The sequence below is a fragment of the Scyliorhinus torazame genome, chromosome 1, assembly GCF_047496885.1.
Source record: "Scyliorhinus torazame isolate Kashiwa2021f chromosome 1, sScyTor2.1, whole genome shotgun sequence".
In the NCBI taxonomy this organism is placed as follows: domain Eukaryota; kingdom Metazoa; phylum Chordata; class Chondrichthyes; order Carcharhiniformes; family Scyliorhinidae; genus Scyliorhinus; species Scyliorhinus torazame.
The window spans coordinates 312,257,015-312,284,472 of record NC_092707.1 but is presented as its reverse complement, the minus strand read 5'-3'; the positions used below and the strand labels follow the sequence as shown (position 1 = coordinate 312,284,472).

The 27,458-nt window shown below is 44.9% G+C and overlaps 1 protein-coding gene across 1 annotated transcript in view; it reads right to left on the bottom strand.

Moving 5' to 3' along the window:
• Positions 1-1,341: 1,341 nt before the first annotated feature.
• The window catches only part of LOC140423905 (EGF-containing fibulin-like extracellular matrix protein 1), a 158,961-nt gene continuing 132,844 nt past the window's right edge, over positions 1,342-27,458 (bottom strand). Inside the window, exons 6-11 of the mRNA XM_072507822.1 lie at positions 22,737-22,856; positions 19,854-19,973; positions 17,965-18,084; positions 14,765-14,888; positions 5,128-5,320; positions 1,342-1,812 (exon numbers count right to left, since the gene is read on the bottom strand). Of these exons, the coding sequence (XP_072363923.1) occupies positions 1,651-1,812; positions 5,128-5,320; positions 14,765-14,888; positions 17,965-18,084; positions 19,854-19,973; positions 22,737-22,856 (839 nt within the window). The 3' untranslated portion in view covers positions 1,342-1,650. The remainder of the gene's footprint in view (positions 1,813-5,127; positions 5,321-14,764; positions 14,889-17,964; positions 18,085-19,853; positions 19,974-22,736; positions 22,857-27,458) is intronic.

Below are 27,458 nucleotides of genomic sequence, written 5' to 3'. Positions count from 1 at the left end.
CCCAAACTGGCATTGATGCCCATTGGCAATTTTGTTTAATTGGCAAATAACATGGTAATCATGATGAATATTGCACTGGAGGGGGTGCAGAGGAGATTCACTAGGATGTTGCCTGGATGGAACATTTAAGTTATGAAGAGACGTTGGACAGACTTGGGTTGTTTTCACTGGAGCTGAGAAGACTGAGGGGCGACCTGATCAAGGTGTATAAGATTATGAGGGGTATGGATAGGGTGGATAGGGAGCAGCTAATCCCCTTAGTTAAAAGGTCAGTTACGAGGGGATACAAGTTCAAGTTGTGGGGCAGGAGGTTTAGGGTGATGTGAGGAAAATATTTTTTTCCCCCAGAGGGTGGTAACATCTGAAATGCACTGCCTGAGAGGGTGGTAGAGGCGGGTTGCCTCACATTCTTCAAAAAGTACATGATGTGAAGATATACATCACTGTAAATACACAAGGGGTTAATGTAAATACACTACAACTAAGTAAACACTAGAGGGAGCACCAGAGCCGTCATGACATGCAGACATACAGCTAATGAACAAATAGAATAGGACACGACCATTGGGCAGTCAAGACACCCAGAGGTGACACTACCACAAGGGGGCATTACACAACACATATATAAGGACAGGGCAAACATGCTCTGTCTCTTTCCACAGGCGACACTTAGAGAGTAGGACAGGGACAGATCAGAAGCATCACACCCACCACGTGGCTTAGAGCTGACTGGTTAGTTAGAACCAGTAATTTGCTTTATGATTCAATTTAAGTGTTCCTATAGCAAGATTAGCAGGAGAGTCGAACTCAGAGAACTGTGCTAATGGTTCAATAAATCACATTGAACTTACTTCAAAGCCTGGAGTACCTTTTGGTCAAAGCTGCATCGAGTTGCAGCTTGTGTTATCCCAGAGTAACACATGGGTGAGCACTTAGCATGTCATAACTTTCAAGGCTATGGATCGGGTGTTGGCAAATGGGGTTAGGTAGGCTGATCAGGTGTTTTACATGTGCTAGTGCAGACTCGATAGGTCGTGGGGCCTCTTCTGCACAGTATTTTCTGTGATGATGCTTCATAACTTTCACATTATATTTATTGTACAATAACATCATCACTTGTTAACATGAACTCCATTATCATTAATAAAATACTTGAAACTTCACTTTCACTGAAGACAAGCTATCAATACATTTGTGCTTACAGAAGTGAATGTTGTGCAGGCAATCACTTTACCACAAAATTCGTCCGCTTTATGAAATTTTTATGTGCAAGGTAAATGATTGATATTCATAATATTGTGACTCGAATTCACAGCAGAAAGAATATTGCAAAGACGACAATTTAATATATGAAGTACATTTTATTTGATTAGAAAACAACTTTGTACATCATGATATTAAGTATTTAATTTTGGCTGTATAGCGAACATAATAGAACTTTATGTAGCTTTAAATATTAATTTGTAATGTATATTCATTTCAGTAAGTTTATCTCTACACATTATTGAAGGCACTTTGTACAAAAAGACCCAAAAATACAAAAGTGAAAGTTAAATTGAATCATAAAGCAAATTACATAAACACACCAGAATGTTAAATGCTGTGGTAATCAATGCTTTACGATGGTTATTCATGCCAGTGCCACCTAAACTAAAATGAATAAGGTCCCACTACTATTGTCAACCGCAACACAGACACAGTCCGGTAATTCATTACGGCGTTGACTGTTGACATCTCCAGATCCACAATGTACTCCTGTGGTCCTGTTAAAGGTTTCACTAAGACAAGCATTGCACTCACATTGCTTGTTTGCTGTAGGAATACAAAAATGTGAAATAAGAAAATAATGTAGTGATTAAAAAGAAAATGGTTTAAATCTTCCTTTATGAGGCAACAGTCCCTGAAATGCGAAGGTTGGATGGGGCAGATCATCTCTTCACCAGATTACGTTGCACACTTTTGAAGGTGAGGGGTAGCCCTCTCATTCTCGGGACAGGCCTGGGGAAATGGGGGTGTTGAGTGACAGAAGGAGTTTTGGGCATTTCTGGTAATCGTGTCAGATATGCCTCCATAATGATTAATGGTATGCACACCTGTGGTTGCAGGCATGTGATGCCACCAAGCAGGGTTCAGAATTTGATTTAAGAAAAAAAGATTGAGCACTATTTGAATTGGAACACTACCAGTCACACACTAACCTGACATGGAAATATATTGGGCGTGATTCTCGGATCCTGAGGCGCCGTCGTAAACGTCGTCGTGTTTCCCGACAGCGTCAACATGGCCTCTGGAGCAGCAATTCTGACCCCTACAGGCATCAGATGGGCGCCGCAGGGTCCGCGCATGCGCAGTGGGGCCGGTGCCAACATGCGCATGCATAGTGGAACCGGCGTGATTGCCCCGTGGTGGCTCCCTTCTCCGTGCCGCAACATGGCGAAGGGCTACAGGGGCCGTTGCGGAACAAAAGAGGCCCCCAGCCCGAGAGGCTGGCCCGCTGATCGGTAGGCCCCGATCGCGGGCCAGGCCATAGCGGAGGCCACCCCTGGGGTTGGACCCCCCCTCTGGGGTCGGACCCCCCCCCCCCGCACCTCCCAACCAGGCCGCCCCCAGATACATCCATGCCGAAAGTACCACCGGCTAAGAGCAGCTGTGGATGGCGCCGGCGGGACTCGGCTTTTTTAGCGTGGCTGCTCGTCCCATCCCGGACCGAGAATTGCCGGGGGGGGTGGGCCCCCGTAGAGCGGCCCCCGACCGGCGCCGCGCCGACTGTGCCGGCACCAATGGCGGCGGTTCTCCGCTCTCCGGAGAATCGGCGGACCGGCGTCTGGGAGGCGTGGCGCGATTCGCGCCAGTCCTGTCGATTCTCTGGCCCGGCCCCGGGGTGAGAGAATCCCGCCCATTGTTCCTTCGCTGTCATTAAGTCAAAATCATAGAACTCCCTCCTAACAAATCTATGGCTATATCTCAAGTAAAGGGACTGTAGCAGTTCAAGAAGGCAGCTCACCACCATCTTTTCCATGGCAATTAGGGATGAATTGTGACTGTTGGCCTTGTGAGCGAATCCCATGAATCAATAAAAGAAAAGCAGCTGATAACAATTGTTTATATGGTTCCTCTGGGTTCAACAGAATGCCTACCAAAGGCACGGTGGAAGTTTGGTACATTCCCTCTGAGAAGTGAGGGGTTGAGTGCCTATTAAGTTAAATTGACATATGGTAAATTCATTTTTTGCACTAAATAATCTGGGTGAATGGAAAACTTTGCAAATCAGCATTTTTCAATTGATACCTCTAAAACATAGATGTGCCTCAATTTAAGCAAGAATTCTTTGAGACTCCACTGGTAACCCTGGGGATTAGGAATATGGCAATGACCAATTAAAAAGAACAATTTATGCCACATAACGGACAGAAGCTCTGTCCACCTCTTACAAGGACATTGATGGTGAAAGGAGCCACGGATGGGAATGTGCTTTGTTCGGAGTTCTTGCTTCCCTGGTCCAGAAGACACAAGGGGCGTCATTCTCCGACCCCCCGCCGGGTCGGAGAATGGCCGTTGGCCGCCGTGAATCCCGCCCCCACCCCTGCCGAAGTCTCCGGTACCGGAGATTGGGCGGGGGCGGGAATCGGGCTGCGCCGGTTGGCGGGACCCCCCGCTCAATTCTCCGGCCCGGATGGGCCGAAGTCCCGCCCAGAAATTGCCTGTCCCGCCGGCATAAATCAAAGCTGGTATTTACCGGCGGGACCAGGCGGCGCGGGCGGGCTCCGGGGTCCTGGGGGGGGGGGGCGCGGAGCGATCTGACCCCGGGGAGTGCCCCCACGGTGGCCTGGCCCGCGATCGGGGCCCACTGATCCACGGGCGGGCCTGTGCCGTGGGGGCACTCTTTCCCTTCCGCCTCCACCACGGTCTCCACCATGGCGGAGGCGGAAGAGACTCTCCCCACTGTGCATGTGCGGGAAACTGTTGGCGGCCGCTGACGCTCCCGCGCATGCGCTGCATTTCCGCGCCAGCTGGCGGGGCAACAAACGCCATTTCCAATAGCTGGCGGGGTGGAAATCCCTCCGGCGCCGGCCTAGCCCCTCAATGTTGGGGCTCGGCCCCCAAAGATGCGGAGCATTCCGCACCTTTGGGCCGGCGCGATGCCCGTCTGATTGGCGCCGCTTTTGGCGCCAGTCGGCGGACATCGCGCCGTTGGGGGAGAATTTCGCCCAAGGTCACCGCCAAATGACTGCAAGTGGGATTAACCAGATGGTCCAGTTGAAACAAGTGGCATACAATCCAAAGGAAGGTTGTGGCCCTATGTTTAAAGAAATAGTTGGGTTGGCATTGTCACACAGGAGACCTGATTGGGGATACGGATTGGTCCCTGCTTCCAGTGGTAGGAAGGTGTCAGAATTTCCATCTGAGTGGGATAAGGTATGGGCACCCAGCAGACTGGCAGGTATCAGCTGGATGGCACTAGTGGACGTGATCCAGGACTAATCACTGGGGATGCACCTGTGGGCTTTTGGGGTCGCATCCAGATACACAGATGACACATAGACAAGGCATTTGTTGCGGACAATTATGTAGGGCCAAGAACTAGATAGTGGCATTATGGAGAGCTCTATGTGGAAAGCTGTGGTGCTGATATCATTCTGGGGGCAGCTGGAAATACAATATTTGTTTAGCTTTCTAATTGCAAATACAAACACCATTTGCACCCTTTGCTTTTGAGGGTAAATTGTATTCAACAACAAATTAGTTTAAAGACTATATGACCACATATCGTTTGCCCAGAACCTTTCAGGATGATATTTAACTGGATGAAGAGTCTGCCAACCCCAAACATGGCAGTTGGCACAGGAGAGCACCCTTCCACCCACCAGAAGAGGGAATGAGGGAGCAACAAATAATTATTTCTTTGGAGACGTATTCTGGGAACCTTCCACACAATTCTCGACCTAGGGACTAGGCAGAGATTGGTGTTACCATCTGGCCTCTTCAGCCTGAGTGGTGCCGAGTGGTGGGATGCAATCCATTAAGAAGAAAATGGCGGAGATTCCCACTGGGTGCATTTCAGCCGATGTGCAGATTTTTGGATCCCACCTCATCAATAAAATGGTTGATAATTAAAGTATTACTCACCCTCAGATAGAACTCGCCTTCATTCCCAGAGATGATCTGGAAGGTATTGAAGGTATTGGGGTAAACGCTTGTTGCTTGAATTTGGAAGATATCAGAAGGGACAGATCTATCTGATCGAACATTCATGTATTTATACACATAGGAATAAGGCTGATCATGACAGGCTGCATTTGCTGCTGGACAGACACAGCGGCTGAATGAAAAACAAACAAAGCAAAGCAAGCGTCATTAAGAATGCTAAAGCCCAACATATCCTACAATGTTTTTTGGAATAATGCCACAGGATTGTTACATATTGTAGGATTAGGTTTTGGTGAAGTGCAGTAGGTCCTAAATGTATATATGAATTAAATCAAAGATCTGTACCTACAAACTACAGTCCCATTCCAACTTCTCTTTGTGTTGACACTCTCCAAATTCATGCCCATCTTTTCGACAATTCCAAGTTTGAATCCCTCCAATTAGGCTGTAGGACTGAACCACCTCTTCTTCGAGTTATAAATAACATTATTTGTGACTTTAATCATGACAGTCCAAAGATGTGCAGGTTAGGTGCATTGGCCATGCTAAATTGCCCCATAGTGTCCAGATGGTTAGGTGGGGTTACAGGGACAGATCAGGGGAGTGGGCCTAGGTAGGGTGCACTTTCAGAGGGTCAGTGCAGACTCGATGGGCCAAATGATATCCTTCTGCAGTGTAGGAATTCCATGGTTATATGATCATCTATTCCTTCTTCTCCTTCTTGATTTATCTGCAGATTTCACCATAGTCGAACATACAATTCTGCTCCAGTATCTCTCCTCCATCGTCCAGTTCTGTGAAACAGACCGATTCTGAATCCATTCTGATATACCTGTTATGGGCCAGGGTTTAGAAAACTCCAAAGTACATCATGGAGTTTACCTGACCGACAACTTTTAGTAGATTTTGGTTACGAGGGGCACAAGGGCCTACTTACCAGGTGTTATGCAACAGAGACCTTAAGTATTTTTAAACAAAACAATGTTTATTCTATGAATTCAGTTAACATTTTATAAACACAGAGTAAACATTTTATCAACTATCAACACAAATACCCCCCACAGATACAGTACTCTATATGTAACCCTTAATACCTTTCCTAACAATATCCATAAGCCAAACACCCTTTTCAACAAAGCAGTAGGTATAAATTCTTTACACAAGACAGTTATCACTTTTAAATTATCAAGTGATCTGGACAGCTTTTAACATACAGAGAGAGAGAGACCAAAATAAACCTTCTTTGTCTGAATGCAGCTCCCAACTGTCTAAAACCAAAAGTAAAACACAGAGCCACAAACAGCTTCCGGCTCAAAACAAAAGTAAAAACCAGAGACACAACCCAGCTCCACCCACACAATGACATCACTGCAGCTATTTGATAAACACGCATTTCTTAAAGGTACACTCCCATGACATGCCTCATGGTAGCCAGAGAGTTTCTTGCACCTGATTTCTCTCTTTCCACTCTCACATTGTTACCCCAAAGATTTTACTTGGTCCTCTTCCATTTCTCATCTATATTGTGTTCCACGGTGATATTATTTGAAAATGTACAAGGTTTCACATACAGGGCGATGACACTATCACACCACGATGTCTTTGGGCCCCACCACTAGCTCTGACTTGACATATAGAGCAGGTGAAATTTCCTGTTCCCACCAGCACTGGGTTTGATGGAGAGCGGGAGCAGAACTTCGGAGCGAGGCCAAATGTCGGATTTCCGCCAGCAGAAAAATGAGTCGAAATTCTCCCTTCATCACTTCCATGGCAGGCTGATAGCGGGTCAGACTTCCCACTGATCTAGTTTGACAAAAATCGTTCATAGTGAAGACTACTGCATCCCCAGGTTTGTCCCGGTCCCGGGGCACTGTCTGTGTGGCATTTGCACATTCTCCCCATGTCTGCGGGGGCTGCAATCCAAAAATGTGCAGGTTAGGTGGATTGGCCACACTAAATTGACCCTTAATTGGAAAAAAATAATTGGGTACTCTAAATTTATTTTTAAAAAATAGACTACTGCGTCCTGAATGTGCATCCAATGCTTGGACTGTTCAGGTGGGGTTCTGAGTACAAGGGTGCCCCACATCATTACGGTCTGTTGCGATCAGCACAATCGGTAGCTTCAAAAGGGAGATCACTTGCCAGGGGAAGACATGGAGGAGGCTGAGAACTCCTCGGGTGATGAAGACCTGAAATTGCAGGAACCCGAAGAGGTTGATGATGGGAAGCTTCCATGTGAGGATGCGATTGATTCAGCAAAACACGGAAGACATGCCGGTGACACACTCATAGCCACAAGGTTCCAGGAGCAGTAAAGCGCACCCAAGGATACGCAAACACATTTCTCCTGTTCCTTAGTGGCACGAACATTGAAAGCAAGGTCAGCATTGGGCCTTGGATCTCCAACGCTCATGTTTCACCAGGCTCTGGTCTTTGGAAAGCGAGAGTTGTGTTCAATGTTCTGGGAAATGAAAGGCAGCACACCAGCGCAAAGCCTCTGCCAAGTGATCTTGATGCAGTCATGGCCTCCTGAATGAGACACTTTCTTGCTACCACAGAGATGTGCACATGACTGGAGAGACCACCAGGGATGCAGGTCTTGTGCTTGGCACAGACAATGAAGACAGCTATTTGACGATGGGACAACATGAGTGGTAACCCTGCAAGGCAATTGAGCAAGCATAACTCCATGGTGTCTTTTAATGAATGTCACTTCCTAATGCAATTTGCAGTCACTTTCAGTAAAGGGGCTGACACATCTCCTGACTGGGTAACTAACTTGAGACATCCAGACATCACATGAATGTGAAGCTCACAAAGGGAGGAAAACACGGCGTGGGAGGTAGGGCCACCCTCGCAATACGAGCTCACAGAGATGCATATACTCAATGCATTCAAATGTTGAGACTATTGTCATGAACAGCAAATATATTTACACAGATGCATGACATAAACAACGAGTGAACACCCAAAAGTGTTATCAAAGTTTCTTAATCTTTTTAACCTTTCTGCTATGTTTTGGCGGATCCCCGACATGCACAGCAGAGGGCGAGGCAATCTGTTCACTGCTGTGCCCTGTTGCCTTTGGTGGGCATCCTCTGGAAGGCTGAGGCATGGAGGGCCCCATCCTGATTTGGGTCACCTGCTGTGAGACAGGTGCGCTCTTGTTGGCCTGTGCAGCAGGAGATGATGGGCTCACAGGCAGGTGGGATTGGGATCAGCTGGATACTCTCAGTCATCTGTGTTGGTGGCCCCAGTGTGTCCAGCTGCTGGTGCCCTTCCTGTGAGTTTCCGAGGGCTCTTGCCTGACGTCTTGAGGAGAAGGGGCACCTGGAGGGAGATCAAGGTGCTCTGCTCCCCTCTCACCTAGCCACTGACGGATCCCTCCAATGTCTACAGTGACTCAGTGAAGGCCCGAATGCAAATCTTGCAGAACCTCCGGGACCAAGGTGGAGACAAAATGCGACGGACTCCTCCAACCTTCGCTCCAGTCTGTTGACTGCCTCTTGCAACACTACCTGATATTCTGATACCTGTCTTTGCATCTCCATCATGTTTGTGATGGCTGCTTCTAGAAATTCACCATCAGACACAGATTCAGTGACTGCCCATTCACCAGCAATCCTCCAAGTGCCAGAGACCTGGGCTGTCACTGCTTCTGACTGCTGCGGAGATGTGTCAGTGAGGTGTTCGCCAGAAAGTGACCAAGAGCCTAATTTACATCTATGATCCATCTATGTCTCTGCGGTGGTGGAGGGTGCGGGTGAACACAATGACAGGTCTTCTTCAAATGGATTCTCATAATCCTCTGAGGTGGCCAAGGGACTGGGGCTTATGTTCCCTGGTCTTTCTGAGCCTGCTGCTGTCTGTAAGTGAGTGTAGATAGGTTTAGTACGTGAACAGGCGGAATACAATATTGCATGTCACTCACTATGAATGTCGGAATGCACTCAACTCATGGAGAGCTCATTTGTACTGGACTGCTGGGAGAGGTCAATTCTGCCTTCCTCACAGGAGCGATCTCTCTCTGCCTTCACCACCAACTTGGTGGCATCCTCCTCAAACTTGGCGAGATGCTGGATGTCCACAGTTCCTCTTCCAGTCTGGGGTCTCTCCCTTGTATTGTGGGCAAGCTTGGCCTGCATGTAGATGGAGTGTGATGAAAAGGAATGGAGCATCCTGGAACCATCCCTCATGTAGAGGACATCCCGGTGCCGATGCTGCCACAAAACATGAATAAAAGCCTCAAGGCAGCTAGTGCTGGACCTTGGAACTGCTTTGTCCTTTTGCTTGGAGCCATCTCCACCTTGATCGTCCGCACAGCTGGGCTATAGAGAGTAATGCGTGTTCAGCTGGTTACAGACAGGATAGGGAGGGAGGGCACAGATGAACCATTGGTCTAGTCGCCATGTGTGATTTGGCGAGCTTCTCATCAGCGCATATTTAATGAGGCTCCAAGCGTGAGATTGGGTGCGATTCCCAATCAGTGGGAAAATCACCATTAATTCCACCCGCCACTGCATTTAGTCTCTGGTCCAGGAAGTTCCAACATCCAATACTGGATGAGTAGAAATCTCCTCCAACAAAATACTGTGAATACGTAAGTCATTGGGCGGGATTTTCGAATCCTTTCCACTGGCAGGATCTTCTGGTCCTGTTGATCCCCACCATTGGTTCCCTGGCGGCAGGACGGGCGAGCCATTCAAATTGCCATCGACTTCGGCGGGATCGGTGGACCCTGCCGGCAGCCAATGGTGTGCCGCCTCTGCCATAGAAAAACGTTCCACGGAGTGGGGTTGGATGATTCCAGTCACTGTCTTTGATCCCCACCACAAAACTCCATTCCATCATCATTGTTAGCCTCCCTGGAAAGTGTCTCATTCTGCGGAAGACGACTTGGAACCTTCGTGTTGTGTTTGACCCAGAGTTCTGTTTCTGGCCACATATCACCAAGGCTGCCTACGTCCACCTCCATAATATCGCTCAATTCCAATCCTGCTTCAGTTGATTTGCTGCTGAAACTCTTTGTTACCTCTAGACTTGACTATGCTAATTCTCCACTGGTCAGTTTCCCATCTTCTACCAGAGAATATCATCCGAAACTCTGCTGCCTGTAACTTAATTCACTCCAAATCACATTTGCCTGACCTTCACTAGTTCCCTGTTTGACAATGGCCGGAATTCTCTGGTTGTTGCGATTCACTTTTCCCGCCGGTTGCGAACCCCCGCCCGCAGATCACCCGGCAGCGTGGGATGGCTTCAATGGGAAATCCCATTGACAAGCAGTAGGAAGACAGAATCCCACCACCAGTGGACGATTCACCACCAAGAAACACACGGCTGAGGAACTGGAGAGTGCAGCTCAATATCACGGTTTTAATATCCTTGTTCTTGTTATTTCTGCCCCTGACTATCTCTGTAGACTCCTCCAGCTTGACAAGGTTTGGAGATTCCTGCACTCCTTTGATTCTTGCACATCCCTGATTTGAATCGCTCCACTGTGTTTTCAGCTGCTTTGACCCAGAGTTCTGGAATTTCCCTCCATAATCCTCACTCCCTTGCTAACCCCCTCTGATCTTTTAAGATTTTGGGTGGAATTCTCCAGCCGTTCAGATTCTCTTCCCGCTGCCAGCGCACTCCTGCCCACGGGTTTCCTGCCGGAGTGGGGTGGCTTCAATAGGAAATCCCATTCACCAGCACCGGGTTTGCAGAATCACGCTGCCCGCAATTGGTGCGCCGCCGAGAAACACGTGGCTGGGGGACCGGAGAATCCAGTCATTGTTCTTAATCAGGTTCTTGGTCACCTGCCCTGTCATCTCCTCCTGTCAATGGATATCAAGCATGTTTTTATTGATTTTTCTCTTGTCAAGCTCCTGGGAATATTTTATTCTGCTACATGAACATTATGAATGTAAGCTGTTCTTGTTGATCAAAGGCACATAGTTCTTCCCAAATACCAGGAAACAGAGACATATGCCTGACTCCACCCACCACCAGGATCATCCAGTCCTGCTGAAAGTCAATCTCCCATGGACCATAATATGGTAGAATTCTTCATTGAGGTGGAGAGTGACACAATTAAATCTGAGTCTAGGGTCCTGAACATAAAGAAAGCTAACTTTGGCTAGGATAAGCTGGCAAAGGATAGTTAAGGGGTTGACGGTGGATAGGCAATGGCAGACATGGATGAAGTTCAACAATTGTACATCCCCGTCTGGCGCAAGAGTAAGATGGGGAAGGTGGCTCAACCGTGGCTAACGAGGGAAATCAGGGATAGTGTTAAAGCCAAAGAGGAGGCATATAAATTGGCCAGAAAAAGCAGCAAGCCTGAGGACTGGGAGAAATTTAAAATTCAGCAGAGGAGGACAAAGGGTTTAATTCAGAAGGGGAAAATAGAATACGAGAGTAAACTTGCAGAAAACATAAAAACTGACTGTAAATGCTTCTATAGATATGTGAAGAGAAAAAGACTGGTGAAGACAAATGTAGGGCCCCTACAGTTTGAATCGGGTGAATTCATAATGGTCAACAAAGAGATGGCAGATCAGTTGAACAATTACTTTGGGTCTGTCTTCACTAAGGAGGACACAAATAACCTTCCGGAAATACTAGGGGACAGCGGGTCTAGCATGAAGGAGGAACTGAAGGAAATCCTTATTAGTCAGGAAATTGTATTTGGGAAATTGATGGGATTAAAACCTGATAAGTCCCCAGGGCCTGAGCCTCTGCATCCCCGTGTACTTAAGGAAGTGGCCCTACAAATAGTGGATGCACAGTGGCATGGTAGCACTGTGGTTAGCACTGTTGCTTCACAGCTCCAGGGTCCCAGGTTCAATTCCTGGCTTGGGTCACTGTCTGTGCGGAGTCTGCATGTTCTCCCCGTGTCTGCGTTGTGTCATGCGAGAGTGCCTTTAAGAACTGGATGTTTAAGCAATGTACCTTTAAGAAAACAGTGATGTTGAAGAGTGGGTGGAGCTGATCTTCAGGTCAGCCATTTTGCAGTTTTAAGTTTTGCTGTTGGAGAAAGAGCTGGTGAGTGTCTGTGTGTTTCCAGAGAGCTGCAGTTAGTTTTAAAAACAGCTTGTGTGTGTCTGTGTTTTGCAGTGAGCTGGATCTCTGCCATGAAAGACTATCTCTGGATCATTTGGGTGATTTAAACTTATAATAGTGAAGCCTTTAACCTGATGTGATTTTGTTTAAAGGTGTTAAGTCTCTTGGAAGTTTGAAGGAACATTTTAAGGAAGTATTTACTGTTGCAGTATTTTCTGAGTTATCATAGATTTCATAGAAATTACAGTGCAGAAGGAGGCCATTCGGCCCATCGAGTCTGCACCGGCTCTTGGAAAGAGCACCCTACCCAAGGTCAACACCTCCACCCTATCCCCATAACCCAGTAACCCCACCCAACACTAAGGGCAATTTTGGACACTAAGGGCAATTTATCATGGCCAATCCACCTAACCCGCACATCTTTGGACTGTGGGAGGAAACCGGAGCACCCGGAGGAAACCCACTCACACACGGGGAGGACGTGCAGACTCCGCACAGACAGTGACCCAAGCCGGAATCGAGCCTAGGACCCTGGAGCTGTGAAGCAATTGTGCTATCCACAATGCTACCGTATCTTTGAAGTAAGGGGTGTTAAGAGATCCAATGTTTATTTAAGATGTTAAGTTGAGTTCATGGAATAAACAATGTTTTGTGTTTAAAAACCCACATGTCCATAATTGTAATCCCACACCAAGGGAAAAAGCAGTCTGCTAGGAAAAGCAACAAATCCATTAAAGGGAGAGGTTGGTTGAACTCCATGATACATTTTGGGGTTCTGAAAACGCCTCGCCCATAACAATTGGTTTCCTACGGGTGCAGCCGTTTCCTCCCACAGTCCAAAGATGTGCAGGTTAGGTAGATAAGCCATGCTGAATTGCTCTTAGTGTCCTAAAAGGTTAGATGAGGTGGAGGTGTGACTTAAATAGGGTGCTCTTTCCAAGAGCCAGTGCAGACTTGATGGGCTGAATGGCCTCCTTTTGCACTTTAATTTTATGAATCCATGTCGGGTCCTGCCATGATGGGGTGGGAAATCCTGGCCACCATCACCAGGGATGAAGATTCTCACCCGTAAGTTGCATACCAACAGTGTTTACTGACAAAATCAGTAAGTGTCAGGTCCCTCTCAGTCCTGCTTCTGTTTACGTCCTACCAATGCCGGACCAGACCAGCCCCATCCCTTGGATGTTTCCTCTGCTGCTAATGAAAGTGGATCTGTACACTGCATACCGTGGCTGGGAATTCTTGCAAGAACAACCTTATTACCTATAGTGTGAAGCAGTTAGAAGCCTTTCTGTTGATTGGTAGGTGGGTCATGATGGTCTGTCATTGAATTACTAAATTGTAATGATGGAAGCAAAGAAGAGGAAATGAATGGTAATAGAAGGGGCGAAATGGATGATATTGAAGTAAGATGGCATTGCAGGAGGGCAAATGGGTGACTGTGAAGAGGGAGAATGGATGGTGATGAAGAAGAAAGGGAACGGAAAGGATGGAAAAATGAAAGGAAAATGGAAAAGAACGAGGACTCAGAAGTTGGAAATGAAATCTTAGTGAGAAGAGAAACTGGGGAGCGGTGTGTGAGGGGAGGGAAGAAGAACCTCAGCCGGTATCGGAACTGAACCTGTGCTGTTGGCTTCACTCTGCATCATGAACCAGCTGTCCAGATAACTGAGCTAAACCAGGTCACCACAAGGTGAGGGGCAAGGTTGGGAAGGCGGGGCCTTCATGAATAACTTCAGCTTATACGGGAATTGAACCCACACTATTGGTGTCGCTCCACATCACAACCAGCCATTCAGCCAACTGAGCTAACAGACTACATGCCAATTAGCTCCAGTTTGTTACATTGAAAAATTATTGATGGTAAAAAAAACATGCTTAAAATTAACCAGAATGTATCGTCATCATGTCAAACTTTACAATGTTTTAGAGGAGCCTACCCCAGATTCTCCAGAAAAGAATCAACATTAAATTTTTATAATAGATACAGGATTGTAATTACAATTAGGGAATTTGAAGATTAGTCAGCAATAACTATTTTTGCTTTAGTACAGATGAACTATTACAGTCATTAAGAAAATGCTGACCTGATGGTACATTTCAGAGTGACAAAATGGTGAACACTTACATGTGTCATTTGCAGCATTTCATTTGGTAGCTTATAACTTGCAACTTGCCAAGGTTCCTTAGGCAGCACCTTCTAAACCCACAACCAAAACCATCTAGAAGGACAAGGGCAGCAGATACATGGGAACCCCACCGCCTGTAAGTTCCCCTCCAAGCCACTCACCAGCCTGACTTGGTCAAAATCCTGGAACCCCCTCCCTAACAGCACTGTGGGTGTACTTACATCACATGGACTGCAGTGGTTCAAGAAGGCAACTCACCACCACCTGCTGAAGGGCAACTAGGGATGGAAAATAAAATGGTGGCCTAACCAACAAAACCCACATCCTTTGAATGAAAAGAAAAATTAGCTGATTTTCTAATGTTGAAAATTATCCTTTGATTTCCATTTGTTTTCCTCCTGTATCATGACTTTTGGAAAAATGTTATTACTTACTTTTCAGACATCTGAGTATAAGGCTCATGGCATGGATTTTGAGGATAACATCTATGTCCACCATGATAGTTCCAACATTTCTCTTGTTCCTCACAAACACTTCCTGTTTCACATTCATTTATATCTGTTTCAGGAAAATAAAAATTGAACACCTGAAAATATTAAGTTGGGGCAGGATGATTGTCCCTGAAGTACAATAAATCCTTGAAAGGCTATTGCGGTAGTGATCACGGGTCAACTTGTGAGTTAGCGATTGCCGCACCGACAGGAATAGGGAAGACATTGTAATTCTATAATAATTGATTCGATAATAATGGCACCAATTTGAGATCTGTACCCACTTTGTGAATAAAGGAGCTGGTAATGCTAACAGGCACCAATAGAAAAGAATGTTACATTAAGATGTTCTCTCGTTCACTGGGCTATTCTATTCCAACATTCTTCCTGGCCTTCATGTCTTCACATTAATGTAAACTCTGACTTGATTACAGTTTTGATTCTTAAATCCTTCTCCATACTGAGTCACTGAAGGTTTTCACCGTGGCTTCACCAATCTCCACTAGCTCCTGGGATTACAGGAAAGTCTGAGGCCCAGCTGATTTTAACGGCAGGACCTCATTTTAATTTTTTCTTCATTGCTGCCGTTCAGTTTGAGAAGCTGATTGGCTGAGGGGTGGGAAAGCCTGCCTTGCAAGTCTGCAACTGGGGAGAGATTGCAGGGGAAGCAATAGCAGTGGGTGAAATCTCAATTGCTGGAGATGGGTCGGCTGATCACGGGTTTGGAGGCATTCCACTGTAGAAGGGGGAACCACCCCTCTGTAATGTTTCACTCCAGTTAAATAAGTACAAGTGATTGTTACAATTACATAAGAGCAGAATACTGCAGATGCTGGAAACCTGAAATAAAAACACAAACTACTCTAAATACTCAGCAGGTATGGCAGCATTTGTGGAAAGAGAAACAAAGTCAATGGACAGCGCGTTTAGCGGGGTATTTCTCGGCACATTAGGACCCCGCTATTAAATGACACTTTGGTTTTTTTTAGCCTCGGCAAGGAACTCCTGTCGAGGTCACTCTTTAAGTCATTTACTGCACTGGCTAGCTCAACTTGCCAGTGTAGAAAGACTACTCGCGAATCTGGACACCATTTTTAAAGGCAGCTCCAATCTTTCAACCCCCTCTGCACCCCAACCGTGGCCTCAGAATCTCCCCACTTCACCCAATTCACCTCTTCCGGGGTCTCGGGCCCTCCTCACTCCACCTCTTATGGGCAAGGCTCCTCTGTGCCCGACCCTTGGCACTGTCAGCTTGGCAGTGCCCAACCACCCTGGCAGTGCCACCAGAAACCTTGGTAGTACCAGGTGGCACTTCCAGGGTGCCCAGGTGGCAGTGGCAAGGTGCCAGGTGACACCCTGCCCAGAGCCCTACTTCCCGGGGCTTCAACTCTCCAGCAAGACTCCCCCCGAGGTGCCATCATGATTGGTTCAGAACTTTGTGAGATTAGTTGGAGAGGTTAGTTGCAGTTTGGACCTTGTGTGGCTTTCAGCTCACTGAGAGAAATTAACCAAAATAAATGACAGGCAGACTTGCACTGTTAGCAGAGTAAAACACTAACGTCACAACTGACTGCATGGAAGGCAGTTTGAAACTTGTGAAGAACATAAACTGGAAGATTGAGGCCAGTGGGAGAATCTACAATAGTCCTTATTGCAAAAGAAAGTAATTAGCTGAATTAACTTGGAAGTATTGGAAAAATAATCAGAACCTCCACGTACATATGTGTATTCCTCACGGAAGTAAATGACTTTAAGATTGGTGTATCTTGCAAGAGCATTCTTGGGTGAAGTAGGAAGTAAACCTGAACGCCAAACAGATATAGTTATGAACCATATCGTTAAAAATATAGTGCATGTTTTGTTTATATACAGTTTGTTTTCTTAAAGAGGTGAAATCCTGTGGAGTAGTTCTATTGGATAAAATGAGATGCTCCGATTTCTTTTTAAATGTTAGTGGTCCAGAACTGGATCCGAACACTGCAATGTATATTATATACAGTATAGTATATAATACTACAGGTTTAACACTGGTGTAATATATTGACAAGGAACACTAATATCATGAATGGCGCTGTGTGGCACAGTGGTTAGCACTGCTGCCACACAGCGCCAGGGACCCGGATTATAGGGAGAGGGCGGGGGAGTAAGCCTAGGTCGGGTGCTCTTTTGGAGGGTCGGTACAGAAATGATGGGCCGATTGGCCTCCTTCTGCAGTATAGGGATTCTATGGATTGAGGGGTGTGACTTAATAATGCAACAATTACTATGGAAATTGTTCTTGATAAAATAGCAACCATTTTTCCTTTCTTGCAGAATTACCCAGATAAACAGTCTATTAGTGGATTGAACATTTACTGCCAATAGGCTAAACATTGCTTGATAATCAGGTACGATGTTGAACTAAAAACTGTGAATACATAGAAACACATGAAATAGGAGCAGGAAGAGGTCATGTGGCCCATCCATCATTCAATACGATCATGGCTGATCTTGGGCTTCAACTCCCACTTTTCAACCCCCCACCCCCGTCATATCCCTTGATTCCCTGAGAGACTGAAAATCTGTCTATCCCAGCCTTCAATGTATTCAATGATGGAACATCCACAACCCTCTGAGGCAGAGAATTTCAAAGATTCACAGCCCTTTGAACAAAGTAATTTCTTCTCATCTCAGTCCTAAATGACCAGCCCCTTAACCTGATGCTGTATGTCCATGTTTCAGACTCCACAACCAGCAGAAACAATCCCTCAGTTCAAGCCCCTTTAGGACTTTGTATGTTTCAATGAGATCGCCCCTCATTCTTCATCAGCTTAATTTACCCAGCCTCTCATTATCGGAAAGCCATTCATACCAAGGACCAAGTTAGTGAATGGCCTCCTTCTGCACTGTAAATTCTATGAAACTATGAATTGGACAGTGGAATCCATCACCATCGTCAGGTTAACATGTAGTAATTATCTAAGTTTATCATCATCTTTGTAATTTTAAAGGCTTATGGTAATTTTGAGGTGTGATGCTTTGAGGTATTGTGATGCTCCAGAGGCAAACTTAAATGCAAGACAAACTTTTACATTTTCAGTATCCAAGATAGCATTCATTTTTCTAATATAGGAAAGAAGAAACTATTGCTTGGATTACCTCACCTTGGCACATTCTTGAACCCAGGAGTTTGTATCCTTCGGGACAGAGGCATGAGTACCGTCCTGGTTCATTTATACATTGGTACTGACACATGTAGCTTGAGTAGGCGCATTCATCAACATCTGCATTACAAGAGACCATTTTAACAGCTTATTAAAAAAATGTAAAACCTGCAGCATAAGTTCATATTTTCTTGCTGATGATATCTGAACGTGAACAGTTGTAAAATGTGAGTCATGTCAACTGTAATCCTGGAATGTGCTGAGATGTACAGATGTGCTCAACTGGATTTGTTCACACCAATGAGGTATGGATAAGGTTCTGATGTTTAGCCGAATACTTGGGTTTTTACTCTGCACCTAACAACTGTATACATCGTCTGCTTCTACTTGGTATTAAACCGGGTGACAGAAGGAGAAAACTATCCCATTGACATTCTGGCATTTTTGGTTAAATTTCACCAAAGCAAATAAGAAATTTAATCAGTGGGAAGAATTGTTGAACTAATTAATGAATCCAAAGAGACTGAATTCTGGTGCGCACCACCTGTAGATACACACTGGAGTCTTTATAGAATAAGATCACATATAGATTTTCCCCACAGGCAGTGTGTCAGAAAGCTGAGCTTTCCTTCAGAAGCAGTAAGTGAATTATATCAATTATTGGCACCAGATCTGCACTTGCTTTCTAGCGGGGTTGCAGTGCTGTCAGCGGCTGTAATGGTAAGGCAACAGGAGATTTCCAGACAGCCTCGAGTTAAGCAAATCAGGGTTATATTTTGTTAAAATAAAGCTGATGAGTGATGCCAACCCAATCATTCTGCACCTGAATGCATGTTTTCTAGAAGCTGCTGTGGTTGTTTTGCTCTGCAACAATCAACAATATCTGCACTTTTCAGCAATATGTCAGGGTTGTTTCTTGAAGAGAAGTGACTGATGACACCACTTCTTCAACTGGGGACTGACAGAAGGCTCAATGAAGCCTTGTGAACAGCCATCCTTGGATTCATTCCACAGAGCAATGCTTTGACCAATCAAGAGTCAACTTGCCTGGCTTGAATTTAAACAAAGCTTGGCAGTTAACTGTCAGTCATTAGTTAACTTGTGCATTCTTCATGGCAATGCCTCTACCAATTTGAGATCACATGCCAACCAATTAGCACTCTCTTCTCATAAAGTATAAATTGTTGTTTTCTTTCCATTTGGTATTCTTGCGAATGTCCTGATGAGCGCAAGATAAAAAGCTTTGCCATGCGCTTTTTTTCAACGATACTCAAGTTCTGCATTGCGGACAATTTAACAAAAACTTCAGTGTCTCCGTCTTGAGCTGTCTTCCCCCTACATCTGTATGCAGCCGTAGATGCTCCTTGGCTCTCCTGCTGGGAAGCCTGCCCATGGTCCTTAATTGGACAGAGCTCCCAGTGGCTTCCTGTTAATGATCTGTCTCTAGGAAGATTGCATAGGACTGGGTACATAGGACTGGGTACCATCGGGGTCAGGACCTACACACGGGGCGGAATTCTCTGGCCGCGCCTGCCTGGCAACCGGAGAATCCCGCCTGAGGTAATGTGGTGATCTTGCAGTGGGCGGGGCGGAAGAATCCAGCCCATGGTCTCAACGGCAGAGAATTTGCTAGGAGGAGAAGATTCCACCCAATGTTTGATAGCTCATTTAAGGCCAAAACATTGGACCCTGTGTATGCAATGTTAACCTATATAAGTATTAAACTGGGTGACAGAAAGATGCTGTTGGCTCTAAACATCACTAAATGGTCAAAATGATTACATTCTCATTTTTATGTATGAAAGTTGAAGAGAAAGACAAGCTATCGCACATTGGTTGTAATAGTTGCATAAATGATCTTACATGTTGACAGAGCATTCAGTCCTTACCTCTGCAAGTAACTTTGTCTGGACTTAATTCATATCCTTGGTCACACTGGCAGATGAACGAGCCCACAATATTAAAGCATTGGTGATCACACGGAGCGCTTGTTTCACATTCGTTAACATCTAAAGGGGGAAAAGAAAAAATGTAATCATCATTCAAAATCTCAGTAAGATGATTCTTTTCAAGTAAAATTACAGAAAGATTTAAGGGGCCTTCAAGTGAAATGCTACAGACCCATTTTTCCAAGGTGCATTTGAGCAGACTGCCTTTCACAAACTTCTCTCCCAGTACCCCTACCAGTTCACTTAAGTATATTTTGATTGATATATTTGTAAAAAGTCAGTGCCCTTATGAACATGGAGAATGCTGAGTGGGTATTCAACGCTGCTACATTGGTGAAGCAGTATGACTGACAGGGAGCATTACAGTGCATTTATAAACTCAGAAGAAAGAAACTGTACTCCAATTTCAGATAAGATGAAAATCTCTCTGGAGATGCTTGCCCTGGGACTGACCACTAGAGTGTAGCAATGCAGGTTTCCCATTAAATAGCATGGTTTCCCAAGGTGGGATTGTCCCAATATGGCTCACAGATCTGGGTGAAGTTGCAACCACCTTATTGTTTTCCATGGAACCACTTCAGCGCTTAGAATCATAGAATCGTACAGCACAGAAGGAGGCTAATTGACCAATCTACTCTGTGCTGGCTCTTCGGAGGAGCTTTAGTCACTCTCTATCGCTCTTTCCCCATTTCCTTACAATGTTTTTCTCCCTCAACTAATTATCCAATTTCCTTTTGAAGGATACATTGAAATCTGTGTGCACTTATCATTCTAAATCTTCAAGATTTGTTGCATTAAAAAGTTGTTATCCATGTTGAAGTATGTACTCAGTGATGGTTTTATTCGGTATCCTAACGGAGGGGGACATGGCTCGGGAAGGTGGTGGTGGTTGCATGGGGGATTACAAGCTGATGCCAAAATAGATATTTTTTAAATAAAAATTCCCCTGAGACAAATATTTTTCTTCAAAATAGCAAATACTTGGCATAAAAAGTAGCCCTCAGCCTTTCATTCGACTTCAATAACTTCTGACAATCAGTGTTGATTTTTTTCATGATATAATATTGCAGGAAATTATTACTTATTTGTAAAGGATTGCTGACTGCTACATTTGGCAAACAGAATCTCTCCATTTTAAATAGAAGATTAACACTCATAATAGCACAGGTTCAAACTGGGATACCCTGCACAGAAAGAAAGCCAAGTGTTAATTTATCCAGGCCAGTCCACAAGGCATAGCAACAATCTCCAGATTCCCTCATGTTCTGCCTGAAATATTGTTTCACTTATTTTGATTTTTCCTTAGTAGCACTGAATTGTCAGTTTAAGCAAACAGTTTTTATAGGTGTCCAACCAAAACATCTACTGTAAAGTTACAGAAAGCAGCACTGTACTGGAGGTCAAATCTTTGTTGACTCCAAACAGAAAAAAGCCAAAACGTAGAGACTGACTTGAGAATTCGCATCAAGAGGGAAATAATAATGCAACATCTGTTCATAATGCTTTTCTTAGAAGATCCCTCCACAATTCTCTCTTGACCTTGCTAAAGTACAGTTTCCTGAACCCTGGTAGCCATCCAGTATGCTGCCCAAATGGCTATTCTTCCCGTAGGAGTGTAGACTCTGGCCAGGAATTTCCTTTGCACTTCATTTCCTCAACTGCTGTAACATAGCTGGACATACGACACAAACCCTGGCAGCTATGTGATAACTGGGGTTTTGCCGCGCATCTGGTGAGGTTAGGATGACTGAGTGGAAGCAGCTCCCAGGAAATTCCTGGTCATTGATTCTTGGTGCGCTTTCCGTTTCCAGGATCGTGACGGCCAAACCCTGGTCCTTTTAGCACATGTGCACTGAACTACAGCCAGGAGTGAGAAGTTATTGCTACCCGAGGCCAGGGGTCCTGAGGCTAACTTAAAGTGCTTTATTGCCCTCCAGCAGCGATTAACTTCAACAAGGATTCTGATTGCACATTCTTCCCCTGTCTGCGTGGGCTTCCTCCCACAGTCCAAAGATGTGCAGGGTAGGTGGATTGGCTATGCTAAATTGCCCCAGGTGGGGTTACGGGGATAGGGTGGGGGATGGGGCGTAGGTAGGGTGCTCTTTTGAAGGGTTGGTGCAGACTCAATGGGCCGAATGGCCTCCTTCTGCACTGTAGGGATTCTATGATGGAATACCAAGGGTATTCCTGATAATCACAACTCAGGACCACATTATGCAGTGCAATTACTCAGCAAGCCATCAGGGGAGCTAATTACAATTACTTCTTACATTACACTTATTGTAACACAAAAGGCAGTTTGTTTTATGTGCCTACAAGAATTTATTTTTGTGGAATCTCTGGAACACCAAGTATTAGTATGACCTATGGCTTCAGGCCAACCTGGCCAATACAAGTAGGAAAGTATTTCAGTGGGGTATTGCTCACAATGTAAAAAAAATGGTTTGAAGTTACTCAGAAACAATGACTGCCAGTTTCTAATGATGTCACTACAGAGATTGAAAGGTTCTTTAATGCTAAAGTGAATAACCCTTCAGAGGACGGAACTTTACCCTTACCTGATGTCACATGTAAATCATAAAACAGGGTATTCCATTCAACAGAATAACAAGTAGTATACCTTTATAGAGTGAAGGGGAGGAAAATTAAAATGAAATCTCCTGCAAAGCTTTAATTATGCCTTTAAATATAAAGCAGGCGCTTTTAAATATACTCTTAAAGCATTGGATGGAAAAGCTTCCTTACGCTAATACTGAAATCACTGTCCATGTTGCCGTATAATTTAATACAAGGTATCCTGGATGAGTAGGAACAGATGCTTACCTCTACATGTGCGATTATTGCTTGCCAGCTGAAAGCCTGTGTTGCACTGACAGTAATAGGAACCAGCTGTGTTGACACATCCGTGATGGCAATAGGTGGCTATGTTACATTCATCAATGTCTGCATAATCATTGAAAAATACATTACACAACTGCTCATATTTAAGAAAATCATTGCCAGACACCCAAAATGATTAATGCCAAGGGCAATTGCCCAATGATGTAATATTATCACAGTAAGGTTGCTTTTTCTGTTTCAAGTCATATTTTATTGTTAACACTTGGATCCATTCAGTCTTCCTCAGTAAGTCACCAACTAATCTTCAGCTGAGCCTCAGAGCTGCAGTCTGGTAACAATTTGGTTTTGGTTATTTCCTAACTCACTCCAAACCATATTAATGCTGGACAAACACATGTATGATAATGGTATTAGGCCATTCGATAAATCAGCCAGTGCAACCATGATATTGCTAACTGGATACCAGAGAAATAGTTTCACCAGGGTTTCAAGGTGAAATCAATCATTTCCTCAAATTATATTGAAACTTTACATCAGCATTCATCAATTAATTTTTAAATAGTAATCTTCAGAATGTGCAAGGCCAACATTTATTGCTTATCCTTAATTGTCCTGAGAAGATATCGGTGAGCTTTCTTCTTGAACCATTGTAGTCAATGCGGTCTTATGTTTTGTAGCGGTTTGATACACTGAGTGGCTTCCTTGATCACCTGGCATGGGCAGTTACAAGCCAACTGGATTGGCATGGGAATGGAGTCAGATACATAAGAACATAAGAACATAAGAACTAGGAGCAGGAGTAGGCCATCTGGCCCCTCGAGCCTGCTCCACCATTCAATGAGATCATGGCTGATCTTTTGTGGACTCAGCTCCACTTTCCGGCCCGAACACCATAACCCTTAATCCCTTTATTCTTCAAAAAACTATCTATCTTTATCTTAAAAACATTTAATGAAGGAGCCTCTACTGCTTCACTGGGCAAGGAATTCCATAGATCCACAACCCTTTGGGTGAAGACGTTCCTCCTAAACTCAGTCCTAAATCTACTTCCCCTTATTTTGAGGCTATGCCCCCTAGTTCTGCTTTCACCCGCCAGTGGAAACAACCTGCCTGCATCTATCCTATCTATTCCCTTCATAATCTTATATGTTTCTATAAGATCCCCCCTCATCCTTCTAAATTCCAACGAGTACAGTCCCAGTCTACTCAACCTCTCCTCGTAATCCAACCCCTTCAGCTCTGGGATTAACCTAGTGAATCTCCTCTGCACACCCTCCAGTGCTAGTATGTCCTTTCTCAAGTAAGGAGACCAAAACTGAACACAATACTCCAGGTGTGGCCTCACTAACACCTTATACAATTGCAGCAGAACCTCCCTAGTCTTAAACTCCATCCCTCTAGCAATGAAGGACAAAATTCCATTTGCCTTCTTAATCACCTGTTGCACCTGAAAACCAACTTTCTGCGACTCATGCACTAGCACACCCAGGTCTCTCTGCACAGCAGCATGTTTTAATATTTTATCATTTAAATAATAATCCCTTTTGCTGTTATTCCGACCAAAATGGATAACCTCACATTTGTCAACATTGTATTCCATCTGCCAGACCCTAGCCCATTCACTTAGCCTATCCAAATCCCTCTGCAGACTTCCAGTATCCTCTGCACTTTTTGCTTTACCACTTATCTTAGTGTCGTCTGCAAACTTGGACACATTGCCCTTGGTCCCCAACTCCAAATCATCTATGTAAATTGTGAACAGTTGTGGGCCCAACACTGATCCCTGAGGGACACCACTAGCTACTGATTGCCAACCAGAGAAACACCCATTAATCCCCACTCTTTGCTTTCTATTAATTAACCAATCCTCTATCCATGCTACTACTTTCCGCTGAATGCCATGCATCTTTAGCTTATGCAGCAACCTTTTGTGTGGCACCTTGTCAAAGGCTTTCTGGAAATCCAGATATACCACATCCATTGGCTCCCCGTTATCTACCGCACGGTTAATGTTCTCAAAAAATTCCACTAAATTAGTTAGGCACGACCTGCCCTTTATGAACCCATGCTGCGTCTGTCCAATGGGACAATTTCCATCCAGATGCCTCGCTATTTCTTCCTTGATGATAGATTCCAGCATCTTCCCTACTACCGAAGTTAAGCTCACTGGCCTATAATTACCCACTTTCTGCCTATCTCCTTTTTTAAACAGTGGTGTCACGTTTGCTAATTTCCAATCCGCCGGGACCACCCCAGAGTCCAGTGAATTTTGGTAAATTATCACTAGTGCATTTGCAATTTCCCTAGCCATCTCTTTTAGCACTCTGGGATGCATCCCATCAGGGACAGGAGACTTGTCTACCTTTAGCCCCATTAGCTTGCCCATCACTACCTCCTTGGTGATATCAATCCTCTCAAGGTCCTCACCTGTCATAGCCTCATTTCCATCAGTCACTGGCATGTTATTTGTGTCTTCCACTGTGAAGACCGACCCAAAAAACCTGTTCAGTTCCTCAGCCATTTCCTCATCTCCCATTATTAAATCTCCCTTCTCATCCTCTAAAGGACCAATATTTACCTTAGCCACTCTTTTTTGTTTTATGTATTTGTAGAAACTTTTACTATCTGTTTTTATATTCTGAGCAAGTTTACTCTCATAATCTATCTTACTCTTCTTTATAGCTTTTTTAGTAGCTTTCTGTTGCCCCCTAAAGATTTCCCAGTCCTCTAGTCTCCCACTGATCTTTGCTACTTTGTATGTTTTTTCCTTCAATTTGATACTCTCCCTTATTTCCTTAGATATCCACGGTCGATTTTCCCTCTTTTTACCGTCCTTCCTTTTTGTTGGTATAAACCTTTGCTGGGCACTGTGAAAAATCACTTGGAAGGTTCTCCACTGTTCCTCAACTGTTTCACCATAAAGTCTTTGCTCCCAGTCTACCTTAGCTAGTTCTTCTCTCATCCCATTGTAATCTCCTTTGTTTAAGCACAAAACACTCGTGCTTGATTTTACCTTCTCACCCTCCATCTGTATTTTAAATTCCACCATATTGTGATCGCTCCTTCCGAGAGGATCCCTAACTATGAGATCCTGAATCAATCCTGTCTCATTACACAGGACCAGATCTAGGACCGCTTGTTCCCTCGTAGGTTCCATTACATACTGTTCGAGGAAACTATCGCGGATACATTCTATAAACTCCTCCTCAAGGCTGCCTTGACCGGCCTGGTTAAACCAATCAACATGTAGATTAAAATCCCCCATGATAACTGCTGTACCATTTCTACATGCATCAGTTATTTCTTTGTTTATTGCCTGCCCCACCATAATGTTACTATTTGGTGGCCTATAGATTACTCCTATCAGTGACTATTTCGCCATACTATTCCTGATTTCCACCCAAATGGATTCAACCTTATCCTTCATAGCACCGATGTCATCCCTTACTGTTGCCCGGATGTCATCCTTAAATAACAGAGCTACACCACCTCCCTTACCATCCACTCTGTCCTTCCAAAAAGTTTGATACCCTCGGATATTTAACTCCCAGTCATGACCATCCTTTAACCATGTTTCAGTAATGGCCACTAAATCATAGTCATTCACGATGATTTGCGCCATCAACTCATTTACCTTATTCCGAATACTACGAGCATTCAGGTAAAGTACACTTATGTAGGCTTTTTTACCTCTGTTCTTAATCTTAACAACTCGATCAGTAACCTCTCCTAAGTTATATTTCCTCTTAACCTTTCTCCTAATTTTCCTTGTCGTCGAACCCATATCTTCCTGTAACAACCTGCCGCGTCGCTTACCATTAATGTTTTCACTTCCCGTTTTATTTCTTTTAGTATTCCTGGTCCTATTCACTGAGCTCCCCTCAGTCACTGTACCTTGTACTGTCGCCCTTTTTGATTTTTGACTATGGCTTCTCTGCCTTACACTTTCCCCTTACTGCCTTTTATTTCTGTCCCTGTTTTACTACCTTCCAACTTCCTGCATTGGTTCCCATCCCCCTGCCACATTAGTTTAAACTCTCCCCAACAGCTCTAGCAAACACCCCTCCTAGGACATCGGTTCCAGTCCTGCCCAGGTGCAGACCGTCCGGTTTGTACTGGTCCCACCTCCCCCAGAATCGGTTCCAATATCCCAGGAATTTGAATCCCTCCCTCTTGCACCATCTCTCGAGCCACGTATTCATCCTCTCTATCCTGACATTCCTACTCTGACTAGCTCGTGGCACTGGTAGCAATCCTGAGATTACTACCTTTGAGGTCCTACTTTTTAGTTTAACTCCTAGCTCCCTAAATTCAGCTTGTAGGACCTCGTCCCGTTTTTTACCTATATCATTGGTGCCTATGTGCACCACGACAGCTGGCTGTTCACCCTCCCCCCCCCAGAATGTTCTGCAGCCGCTCCGAGACATCCTTGACCCTTGCACCAGGGAGGCAACATACCATCCTGGAGTCTCGATTGCGTCCGCAGAACCGCCTGTCTATTCCCCTTACAATTGAGTCCCCTATCACTATAGCCCTGCCATTCTTCTTCCTGCCCAGCTGCGCAGCAGAGCCAGCCACGGTGCCATGAACCTGGCTGCTGCTGCCTTCCCCTGGTGAGCCATCTCCCTCAACAGTATCCAAAGCGGTATATCTGTTTTGCAGGGAGATGACCGCAGAGGACACCTGCACTGCCTTCCTACTCTT